The sequence below is a fragment of the Erythrolamprus reginae genome, chromosome 8, assembly GCF_031021105.1.
Source record: "Erythrolamprus reginae isolate rEryReg1 chromosome 8, rEryReg1.hap1, whole genome shotgun sequence".
Lineage (NCBI taxonomy): Eukaryota > Metazoa > Chordata > Lepidosauria > Squamata > Dipsadidae > Erythrolamprus > Erythrolamprus reginae.
In genome coordinates, this window is record NC_091957.1 from 36965681 (window position 1) to 36978297 (window position 12617).

General features: G+C 42.5%; 1 protein-coding gene across 3 annotated transcripts in view; it reads right to left on the reverse strand.

Annotated features, from left to right (window-relative positions):
- LOC139171439 (vascular endothelial growth factor receptor kdr-like) overlaps positions 1–12617 on the reverse strand; it is a 211897-nt gene that overhangs the window by 49371 nt on the left and 149909 nt on the right. For 2 of the 3 annotated variants that reach the window (XM_070759672.1, XM_070759673.1), the window contains exons 12-18: positions 12043–12151; positions 10055–10348; positions 8511–8657; positions 7141–7266; positions 6868–6974; positions 4522–4657; positions 1770–1874 (exon numbers count right to left, since the gene is read on the reverse strand). In XM_070759672.1, the coding sequence (XP_070615773.1) occupies positions 1770–1874; positions 4522–4657; positions 6868–6974; positions 7141–7266; positions 8511–8657; positions 10055–10348; positions 12043–12151 (1024 nt within the window). The remainder of the gene's footprint in view (positions 1–1769; positions 1875–4521; positions 4658–6867; positions 6975–7140; positions 7267–8510; positions 8658–10054; positions 10349–12042; positions 12152–12617) is intronic. The other variant, XM_070759674.1, reaches the window with a different exon arrangement.

Consider the following 12617-nt stretch of genomic DNA (forward strand, 5'->3'; position numbering starts at 1 on the left):
CAGAAAGTAAACTTGGATCTTGTGCATGTCCATTAGCTCAGGCCCACACTCCTGTGCTTTGGGCAGAGAGAGTCCTCGTGTGTCCTCTAGAGAAGCTCTACCCATCGTCATCCCTGGTGGTACTTCATGTTGCCCTTCTAGAAGTTGGGTTGTACAGGACATTTCTGAAAAGGGTCCATGGCAATGCTTGTTTCCTCATGTCAGAAATTCAAAGCTAGAGGTTTCAGAGTCATAAATATAGATGCTCTGGAAGTTTCAGCACTTGGCTGAGAGCAATACACTCAGTGTTGAACCCACATCTGCATGGATGCCATTACAGTACCTGGCATCATGTCACCTGCCATCGCATATTATTTACATGTTGGGTTGGGAATAGGCAAAAAGCCACAAGTTGAGGCAATAGAAGGGGGAAACAACTAGTGGGTTCTCTTAAATGGAGAACATGTTTAGGATGCTTTCTTGGCATGGTTATCATGATGAGGAGCCTTGGTTGCATCTAGGAAAGTTAGAGGGTGGATGTGTGCAATCACAAAATATTTAACCTGATACCTCTTCTATCTTCCTGGGACGATGACTTCCCAACCTATCTCCTTTCTGTGTACTCTCCTTCAATTGAAGCATCAAACTTAACACAGTTAACAAACAAATAATAGAGTTGGAAGGGACACTTGAGGTCTTCTAGTCCAGTTCAAGCAGGAGAGCCTATCACTATTCCAGACAAATGGCTGTCCAGTCTTTTCTTAAAAGCCTCCAGTGATGGAGCATCCACAACTTCTGAAGGCAAGGAATTCCACTGATTAATTGTTTTCACTGTTAGGGAATATATAAATATCTTCTTAGTTCTAGGTTGCTTCTCTCCTTTCCATCCATTGTTTCTTGTCCTGCTTTCTGGTGCTTTGGAGAATAGGCTGACCCCCTCATATATGAAGTCCTACATATATTGGAACACTGCTATCATGTCACCCCTTTCGCCACCCAGCATTTTTATTTATGAGAAAGTCTTGCATGGGTTCAAAAAACACAGCGGTAATTTCTTTCTAAAATGTAGCAAGGCTGATGTCAGTTTCCTACATTTCCCCCCCACTGAAAGCAACTGAAAGCCTGGGATGAAGAGATTTTTGACATAAATGTGAGAGAAGGTGATAAGCTACTGAAATGGTTTTGTACTTGTCTTGATGAAGGAGGAAGTCATTTCTTCATATACCTTTCTTTTTCTTTATATGTCTTTTCCCTTCCCCCTTTTTTCTCTGCACTTTTCATTTTATTTTTTCTTAGCTTGGGTTCATTTTTTATCTTTGTATTTTTACACTGCAATAAAAATTCCAGTAAAGGAGAATATTTGTAGCTCAGGGTTGAAATGAAGGGTCCCTGGTGATGTCTGAGCTTGGTTGTTTTCTTGCAAATGTTTCAAGACCCAACTAGGAAACATAATCAGTTCTAAGGGTGACTAGCTGACTAGCACTGATGATGTTAACGAGTGTGGGCAATTAAATGTATGCAAGAAAACAAACTCAGAATGCAATTAAAAATATTATTAAAAAGTGAAAGCTACTGAAAAAACAATACAGCCAAACCAGGCAGGATGCTCAAGGACGTAACAATAGGAACCAAAGTGCCATAGGCCATATTGTCCATGCCACTCCAGAGTTACCGTAAGGAAGAGAGAAGGAAGAGTAATAAAAGGAATCCCATCCTTCCTTATTCCATTTTCAACTGCAACTGGCTTTGGATTTCAGAAGAAACTGTTGAGGGGTCTGAGAGAAGTGTACCTTTAAGCATTTTAACAGCCACTGTTTTGCAGGTTGAGGATTTATCTATGCCAAAAGCAGATGCTTCCACCACTTTGCCAAAAGCACCATGGCCCAGAGTTTTACCTAGAGAAGCAAGAGAAAAGAGTGAGCCAAGCAGCACCCACAACACCAGCCATTGAAGAGAAGCAGGGGTGTCTGAGACAAACACTCACTGTAGCCAACTCGCCGTGGAAAAAGAATTACACTAAGATTGAAGAAGTGATGGAATATAGCCATTAAAAAAAGGATGTGATAAGGGGGGACAAAATGAAATGCAAAAGACAAAAATTAAAATATTTTTAAAATCATTTTAAATCCTGAAATTGAATGATTGAATTGTCCCGTGGAGAGTTAGCTCACGGTGAGTTGACTGCAGTTGAGCTGTCCCATTCCGAAGCAAGGTTGGGTGTTGCAAGACCAATGGAGGGACCTGCTTTGCAACACTCCAGTCCCAGTATAAAAGAAGTTTGTTCTGCAAAAACAGACCTGCAAAGCGAGATTTCTCTAATTTTGCTTGTTTTGCACAATTTATTGCTTCTACACCCTCTATTTTGCAGTGCCAATTCTCCGCTTTTGCAGAAATAACCCTTGACATTTTTTTTTCTGAAGATGTCTCACTTTCAAATATAAATCTCTAATCATGCTGGGGAAAAGAAAATCATCTTGTTTATTCAAAGAGGGAAGGAAGGAAACATTGCGATATAAACATCATTAAGATGTAAACATCATAATATCCAGCCATGACTTTCCTTTGTTCCTTTTCCCCCCTTATTTTTCATTACTCTATATTTTAATTTTGAGATTGTGTTGATCATTCCCTGCTGTTGTATGCATTTTTAATAGGTTGCATAATAAAATGTATTTTTAAAAAAAAAAATGGAGACAATTATTATATTGTGGAAGCCAACGACACGGCAGGATGCTCTCGCCAAAATTTCTTAGTCAAAAAATCCTTTGAATATTTCTTTTTGAAGATCCATAAGTATAATTTTGTAATTAAAAAAAAAGAGTGAATTTTTTTCAAGAAAAGGAGCGGAGGGAGGAATCTCAGAAAAGGTGGGTTCTGCTCACAAGAGCCCAGCCTGAATACTCTTTGGATTTGCAGGAATTGTCATATTGACATACAAAGTGCATGCAGGAGAATCCATTCCCCCCCCCCAAATTATCCCAATAAACATGCAACAGAAACTCCGCATCTCATGCTAGAATATATGTATAAACTGAATCGAGTTTATAAACTTATGAAATAATACAAAACACAAAGAGAAAAAGACACAAAATCAAAGGTTCATACATTTCAGGGAACATAAAAAGCAGAATAATTTACAGAATTCAGAAAAGCTTGCAAAATTGTGCATTGCTACAAAGCTTTGCATGGATCCCTCAATCTTTATTATTCAATTAAATAATTTTGTTTTTAGTCCTCCTCTTCTTCCTCCCACCAAACATTGATAATCAGGCAGATTCTAGATTGTTTTCACATTCATTGGGAATAAGTAAATTTGTGGGCCAAATATTAAAATATAAAGGAAGCTTAACAATGGGAAAGTATTGTAGCAAGCTGACATTTCATAGAGAAGGAGTGGATTTTCTAACAACAGAGACTGCTGGAATGGAAAAATTCCCAGGATTAATCTTTGTGTTACAATTAGTGAACCGCAAATAATTGAAAAATGATTCTTAGCCTTTTGCACTCTGCAGAATATTATGGGATCTGGAGACACTTCATAAAAACTTTATGGCCCATATCAGGTTCACTCAAGCTGGCAAGTAGGACGTTTGATTAATAAATCTGAGAATTGTTCACCAAGCGTAACAGACTGAATTTGTGCTTGAAACCAGAAGTGGGTTCCTCCCAGTTTGGACTGCTTCACCCAAACCAGTAGCAAACCGCTAGTGACGTCATGATGATGCCACAGAACCGGTTTGGTTGGTGCCAGTCGGGGGGCGCCACCATATATTTTATCCTATTCCTTTCAAGGCAGAGGTGAGGCCTAACAAATCTCATTAATGTTCTGCATGAAGCTAAAGACATCCCATAGACAGAGACAAATGACACCGTCTCTTTCAGATATTTTGGGGTGACAACTGCCATCATCATTCATGCAAAACATCTGGAAGTCATCTAACTGACCATCCCTCCAGTAAACAATGGATTCGCATCATTATCATTGTGCTGAATCCAATGACGTACAAATGGACTATTAGCTGTCCAATCCATCCCAGATGTGTTCAGCTGCAACTGCAGCAGAGTCACCAGGAATTCTTGGAAGGGGGACCTGGGCAGCAATCCAGAACTATTCAAGGTTGGGTCAAGGGCAGCTCAGCACAGCCAACTTCACTGGGGCCAACTCTCTCTGGGACAACTTGCCACAGGGCAAGAGTTACACCAGGGGCCACCAATCATGGCAACTCTTATGGACTTCAACTCCCAGAATTCTGCAGCCAACTATGCTGGCTGGAGAATTCTGGGAGTTCAAGCCCACAAGTTTTAGTGTTACATTAATACCAAAGGAATGGTGGAATAGAATAATTAAGGAAAGTATGGAAAAGGAGGCACAAAATGAAATGTGAATGGTAATATTAATGTTTGAATTATTTTATATGCTTAAACTGAATTGTTGCAAGTTTTCCAGTGGTGAGTTGGTTGCACCAAGTTGGTCATGCCAAGTGGTCTCATTCTGTTCAAGGTCAACCCAACAACACACAAGCTTGCCTAGGTCCCACATACCCAGCCGCAGCCGATCCCTTGGGAACTCCCATTTGTTGCTGTCGTAAGGAAGACGTTCGCACTGCTCGTCCAGGGGCATCTCCTCTGGGTCCATGATGATGGATAAATATCCAGTTTTAATGTCGGTGGCATCCGGCTGAAAGAGAAAAAGAAACTCCCTATGATCAAAATTGGAAGAAGATGGACGGAGCCAATGAACACAGAATGAGGTGAGAAGACAGAAGCACCATCCCTGCAAAGGTTTGAACAAAGGTTCTTCCTCCTAAGGGGGCATGAAAACCCACCTTCTCCTCTTTTTTTAATTCACTAGCCTGTATTCTTTTTATAGTTGCGTGGATGTATAAATACTATATGGACTTGCCCAGTATAATGGGTTTCATTTACCTTTTCTACCAGTTCGGAGATGTGTGCGCGTGTAGATCATCCCTGATGATGTCTGAATGGGTGGGCGGAGCCTTCTGCTGCTGCCACCACTGGTTCGCCCAAAACGGAGTGAACTGGTAGCAACCTAGTCAGACCACACCTAGAGTACCGCATTCAATTTTAGTCACCCCACTACAAAAAGGACATTGAAGCTCTAGAGAAAGTACAGAAGAGAGCAACCAGAATGATCAGGGGACTGGAAACCAAGACATACAAAGAGAGGTTGCAGGAACTGGGCATGGGTAGTCTAGCCAAAAGGAGGTCCAGGGAGACATGATAGCAGTATACAGATATTTGTGGGGTTGCCACAGAGAGGAGGGGGTCACACTATTTTCCAGGGCACCAGAGGGCCAGACAAGGAGCAACGGATGGAAGCTGACCAAGGAAAGATTCAACCTGGAAATAAGGAAGAACTTCTTGACAGTGAGAGCGATCAACCAGTGGAACAGCCTGCCAGCCGAGGTTGTGAACACCCCATCACTTGACACATTCAAAAGAAAATTGGACTGCCATCTGGCTGGGGAGGTGTAGGGTTTCCTGCTTGAGCAGGGGGTTGGACTTGATGACCTGCAAGGTCCCTTTTAACTCTAATAATAAATAAATAAACCCACCACTGGGCTTGCCTAGTCATCTGTAGCCAGTTAAATCGCTACAGGCAACTACCAGGCAACTGGACATGTTGGCATTCAATTCCAGCCTTGCTTGGACTTTCTCTTTCACACTACTGTTAACACAGCCTGGAATTGATTAACCCACTGAACAAGGATTAGGAAAATGGTGTGTTAGGAAAAGGAGTCTCTACCAACCTTGGCGGGACCCAGGGGAAGAGCCTTCTCTGTGGTGGCCCCGGCCCTCTGGAACCAACTCCCCCCAGAGATTAGAATTGCCCCCACCCTCCTTGCCTTTCGTAAGCTACCTTAAAACCCACCTCTGACGCCAGGCATGGGGGAATTGAGATTCCCTTTCCCCCTAGGCCTTTACAATTTTATGCATGGTATGTCTGTATGTATTTTTGTTTTTTTATATTAATGGGGTTTTAATCGTTTTTAGTATTGGATTATTACTGTACGCTGTTTTATGATTGCTGTTAGCCGCCGCGAGTCTTCGGAGAGGGGCGGCATATAAATCCAATAAATAAATAAATAAATAAATAAACCTACTAAGCAAGCAGAGCTCAGAAATGACAGAGATATAGAATTCACACACTTGCGAGATGACACTCTTCCAATCTCTTCCAACTCTCTTGTCCCCCCCCCCCTGGGATTATGGTTGGGCAAAACATTCAGAAGGGGTACAGTTAGTCCTCGACTTATGACTACAATTGAACCCCAAAATTCTGTTGCTGCGATATATATTAAGTGAATTTTATCCCGTTTTACGACCTTTCTGGCCACAGTTATTAAATTAATCACTGCAATGGTTACAGTTAGTAACAAGTTTGTTGAGTGAATCTGGCTTCCTTTTGACTTTGCTGGTCAAAAGGTCACAAAAGGTGGTCACATGATCCCGGGACACTGCAACAGTCACAAGTATGAGTCAGTTGGCAAGCGTCTGAATTTTGATCTTGTGAATATGAGGACACTGTAATGGATGTAAGTGTGAAAAATGATCACAAGTCACTTTTTTCATGGCCACTAAATGAACTGTCTACAGGACTACCCGTACTTTAAAAAATGTGAGAGATGGACAAACTATCTCTGTTTGAATCATCAAAGTAGCCATGTCTTTTACCCCTGGAATTGCATGATTTAGAAGCTGCCTCCAGATGCCTCCGCAGGATTAAACAGCTGTAGGTGAATGAAGACTTTCCTCTGTCGTTTGTGGCACTATAGAAAATGGACTTCTGCACCACTTAAAGTGATCCATCATCTTCCAGCACCTAAAGGGGTTCACTTCTAAGCCTAAACATGTGGATCACCTTACTTTTCTGAGTTTCCGTATGAAGAGGGTCAGAAGGAGCCAAAAGAGGGTGGCTGCTAGACCAGTGCAAACCAAGATGATAACTTCTATGTTGGATTTTTCTTCAGAGCCTGAAAAAGACACAAGAAGATTGTGACTCAAGGTCCACTGACCCACTACTCCATCAAGCTTCACTTGCAACAAACCATACCTGTATTGCTTAACAACAGTTAAAAGTGCAATTGTAATCGAAGCATAAACTGTCGGAGACAAACCATTTCATCTTGCGCCTCTCACCTTCTATTTTAATAAATGCCCGGGTGCTGTCTTGACCCATCTCGTTGATCGCTTGGCATTCATAATGACCCTCGTCATCCTTTTTCACTCGTTCAATCACCAAAGTGTTGTTTTCCATAGAAATTCCTGGAAGAAGGAAGGAGATGGGGGACAGGTGGGGAGAAAAGAGCATTATTTTCAATGCATCATGTATTAGAGACTATCCCCGCCCCCCCGAGAGAAATTGGTGCTGGAATCGCTTGGCCTCATTATGTAGCCTCAGAAAAAAGAAGTCTTTGTGTGTGCCCATAAAAAGTCAAGATAGTGGCCACAACTACCACCTTGGTGGCTGTGCTCCCCAGAGACAGAGATAGTTGGACTGTATTTAGGGATTTTTTAAATCCCTTTGTGGATACCTCTGATAGAAAGAGATCCAAGGACAGGTCGAGGGCCCCTTCATTTGAAACTAATCAGAAGCCCATCTGGTCCAATTTTATTTGTGCTGAAAGCAGGGTCTCTCCAAGGTTTCAGGGAAAGACCCTCTCTTGCATCTTGGCATTTCTGAAAGTCGGTTTTTGAGGAACTGAAAACTAGCATGCAGGGGTGGGTTCTACCACACCTCGCTGCTGGTTCATTTCCTCCCACGCTACGTGGCTGTGCCTCGTAGCGTAAACATTTTTGAAACCCACCACTGCCCAGTCAGGGAGGGGCCATTCAGCATCCACATGTGCCTTGTTTCCCGAGTTGACTCCTTGTCCTCAGTTGTTCTCTCCTAAGAGCTCTGTGCTTACATGCAACTGGAACAGCTGTTCTTCTTCCCCACTTATCTCAGCTTCCATAGGCAGCTGCCTCTCCGGTAGCTGGGAAATGCCCTGAGGTGGGCCTGGCTCTATTTCTGCGCCCAACACAGAGCATCCCTCAGAGTTCCCCCAGACTCCACCCCTGGCCCAAGTTCCTCCCCAGCCTCCTCATCACCTGAATGGGCCACAGCAGGAGATTCCCAGGAGGGAGGGGCTGCATTCCAGATTCTGGAAGTATCATCCTCTGATAGAAAAGTTTAGATAGTTTCTTTGAGATGAAGACAGCCATGTTGGCTCCTTCCTAGAAGTTCTCAGAATATCTCTGTAATGATGTGAGCAGTTGGCTTTAGCTTGTCAAGATTCTGTCGATAGCCGAGGAAGTAAAAAAAAAAAGAAACATGTCTGTCTTGGATTTTGGGGCCTGATACTGAACTTTGTCCTGGTCCGGCTATTTTGGGAACTGAACTTGGGACCTTGAAAATGAATTTTTTTTTACTACTTATCCATGATTCCCCATTTTTCAACAGGCCACGTGTTATCTTAACCGAAAGAAAGAAGCAAGAGTAGCAGCACCTGTCCCAGAAGGCTCACCTGACGCAGGAGCGATGGGGTGGCCATTTTTCAGCCAAGCAATAGCAGGTTTGGGGATCCCGTTGACTTTGCACTCCAGAACGATTGTCCCGCTCACGTTAACCTCCAAATTGGTGAAGTTCTCCATAATGTAAGGCACCGTCTTAACTGCAAACAAAAAGACAAAGTTTTGCACTTCTGTGATCACCAAGGCAACCTTTACTCTGAACAAAAGAAATAAGAAAATTATGAAGATCAAATCAACTCAGATTGGACACCACAGATATTTAAAAGTAAACATTGACCAGAACAAAAATTTAAATTGTTAATATGAAGATGAAGAAGATCCGCCTTTCTCCTCCTCTACCATAAAATGTCCTGTACCGGTAATTTATTAGACCTCATGATTCCAAAGCTAAATCCCAATGCAATTAGTAATACCTGCTCAACATTTATTTTCTTTTTTTCTTTCTTTTTTTCTTTCTTTCTTTCTTTCTTTCTCTCTCTCTCTCTCTCTCTCTCTCTCTCTATCTATCTATTAGATTTGTATACCACCCCTCTCTTTTCCCTACTTTTTCCTTTTCTCCCCATCAAAGAATGAAATCTGGGACCCATTCCACTCCCATCCTTCAGAAGACAGTCCTAACCCCAAAAAGAATGTGTGGTGATAAAAATGTTTTTCTAAAAAGTAATGACTCACCTCAGTTTATTTATGACACTTCCAGAAGGAACGTAAGTTTACAAGGCAGGTTTGGTTCTCCCAACTATATCTCTTCGTAAACCTCCTTTTCCCCTGGGCTTTTTGATGTGCTGTTTTGTTCCCCAAACTAGTCCTGGTCTAGCTGATTTTTTAAAACTAATTTAACTTACTTTCATCATTTCATCCTAGAAAAATTTCCTTTCATTTTTTTTGTTCTTCCCAGGTTGAAGAAATTCTATTATTTCTACTGATTTGATTCCATCTCTAGTGCTATTGCATCTGACTTCCTACCAGAAATTAATGATGCAAATTGGGAAACTTTGCTTTGATTAGTACATTTGCTTTGATTAGTACGTTTCTGTCTAATTATCCAAACACATATAGAGGCTGGAGACAGACTGCATTTTAGAGTCAATTTTGCAAAGACTGCCCCTTTGTGTAAATAGGAATATTGCCAAAACTATACCTGACTATAAATTGGAATATTGCCAGAATTGCCTTGTTGGGCATTTTGAAACACCATAACTCAAAAGTGCTCATAAATAAGTCCATATTATGGAAAGGTTTTCAAATTTGGCAACTTTATGACTGTGGACTTCAAGTCCCAGAATTCTTGACCCAGCATGGCTGCCTGAGGAATTATGGGGATTGAAGTCCACAAGTGTTAAAAGTTGCCAAGTTTGGAGCCCATGAGTTAGAGCAGAGAGCTTCTCAACTTTGGCAACTTTAAGGTGTGTGGATTTCAACTCCCAGAAGTCCAAGCATCTTGAAGTTGCCGAGGTTGAGAAATACCGTATCAGAGAAAAGAATCGGCCACATAGCGTCCAAGAGTGTGTGACGGGACAGATGTTGCCATCCTTCTTACATTTTATGCTGAGCATGGTACTTTTCTCCAGCTGCTTGGTGCGGTTGTGGTAGCTTGATGCTCGGCACTTGTAAAGCCCTGCGTGAGCCTGGGATACATTGTGGATGTCCAGCACTAAGGAAATGGAATAGTTGTCCACCTTCATCTGGGTGAGAGCGGTAGGGACTTCTTCCCAGGTGGGGCCGTACCAGGTGAGGTGATCGTAAAGGTACTTGGAGCACTTGCAGGTCATCTGGACGTGGCTGGTCACAATAGCCGTCCTTTGGGAGTCGGCCTCCAGGCTGGATTGCATGTCTGCAGGAAACACAGAGAGAAGCAGACCGGTCATTTGGACCAGATGGAGCTGAGTCGAGGGAGGCCTTCCTGACTTCCACCTCTGAGGAGAAGGCTTCACAATTTATTTATTTATTTATTTATTTGTTTGTTTGTTTGTTTGTTCGTTCGTTCGTTCGTTCGTTCGTTCATTCATTCATTCATTCATTCATTCATTCATTCATTCATTTATTAGATTTGTATGCCGCCCCTCTCTGCAGACTCAGGGCGGCTAACAACAGTAAAAAGACAATGTAAACAAATCTAATATTAAAAGTAATTTTAAAAACCCCAATTTAAAGAACCAATCATACATACAGACTTACCATGCATAAATTTTATAAGCCTAGGGGGAAGGGAATATCTCAATTCCCCCATGCCTGATGACAGAGGTGGGTTTTAAGGAGCTTACGAAAGGCAAGGAGAGTGGGGGCAACTCTGATATCTGGGGGGAGTTGGTTCCAGAGGGTCAGGGCCGCCACAGAGAAGGCTCTTCCCCTGTGTCCCACCAAACGGCATTGTTTAGTCGACGGGACCCAGAGAAGGCCAACTCTGTCGCTGGGATTCGTGCGGCAGAAGACGGCCCCGGAGATGTTCTGGTCCGGTACAGATAGGCCTAGGCTGACGGCCACAATTGACCCCCAAAAATCCTGTTATTCAATGAAATATTTGCTTTTAGCCTCCATTTTACAAGATTTCTTGCCGCAGTTGTTCAGCGAATCACGTAGTTGTTAAGTTAACGACCCAGTCGTTAAGTGAATCTGGCTTCCACATTGACTTTGCTTGTCGGAAGATTGCAAAAGGGGATCATATGAACCAGTTGCCAAATGTCTGGATCACATGATCAAAGGATACTGTGAAACAGTTTCGTCAGTCAAATGTTTCAGGGCCGTTGTAACTTTGAACAGCCACTGAACTGTTGTAACTCGAGGATTGCCTGTACAGTGCATGGTTGGAGAATATGTTGTGGGCACTTCCACAAAATTGTGACAATCAAAGAAGTAATTTAGCATTGTGTGAGAATGGGAATCCGTAGTCCTCCCCCCTTTCAACTCTATAGAAGGGAAGGACTGAGTGCAGCATTGAATGATTGGAAAGACATAGTTAACTCCCTTCTGCTAATACACATCAGAAATGCAGAAGCAGTTGTAAAATATGGAGTGGTAATTTACGTGTGGGGTGGAGAGAAGGAGGAGAGGAGAAAAAGGAAAGGAGGAGGAGAAAGAGAGGAAAAAGAGAGGAGAAGAATAAGGAGAGAAGAGCCTTTTTATATTATCTATCTATCTATCTATCTATCTATCTATCTATCTATCTATCTATCTATCTATCTATCTATCTATCTATCTTGAGTGGCACAGTAGCCTAGAGGTGGAGCTCTCGCCTCACAATCAGGAGGCTGTGAGTTCAATCCTAGATAGAGGCAGGTATTTTTCTCATTGGACACCATGAATGTTTGCTGCAAATTCCAAGATTGCGCCCCAATGCAAAGGATTATAGGGTCATTAAAGGAAAAGAAAAATCTATCGGTTTGTTTATCTGCAAAGAGGGTTTGATTGCATGATTATGGCTGCCATCTTGCCTTTTCTGACCTCCTCCCCCTGAAAGTCATTGCAGGCTGCATCTTTCGAACTTCCACCAGACAGTCCTTGGCCTTTGGGGTGATGCACATTCTTTACCTGTGATATAGAACCTGATGCTCCTCTCTTCTGTGTCCAAACTGTTGGAAGCCATACAGTAATAGATCCCAGAGACGTTGCTTGATGTCATGGTCAAAGAGCTTAAAACCTTGTAAAGGAAGAGGAAGAAAAGGAGATTACTTTCTGATTAAACATTTCCCTTTATCCACAAAAGGCTGCAAGGACATTGTGTTCTGTCTGGGTCCCCCCTGACGCCAACACCAACTAAAAAGAGTACCAGACACACTGGTAAAAAGCAAAGGCAGTTTATATATTTGAAAGCAAACACAGGTAACAAAAACTGTTCTTACAGACAGGAACGTTATGAAGCTTCACAGAGGTTTCACGACGGCCAGGCAATAAAACAGGATTCTTGCTGGCAAAAACAACACTGGAGGTAATAAAACCTACGCCTCCCCCAAGTCTTCAGCCTTCGAAGCCACAAGCCAGGATCAGAGACGCCAAGAATCGAAGCAAGGTCACAGGACTCCCAATTGATAACTCTCCACAATACAGTAAGGGCGAGCCTGCCTTTTCAACCCTGCTGAGGAGAACCACACCCAAACCCAGCTGTT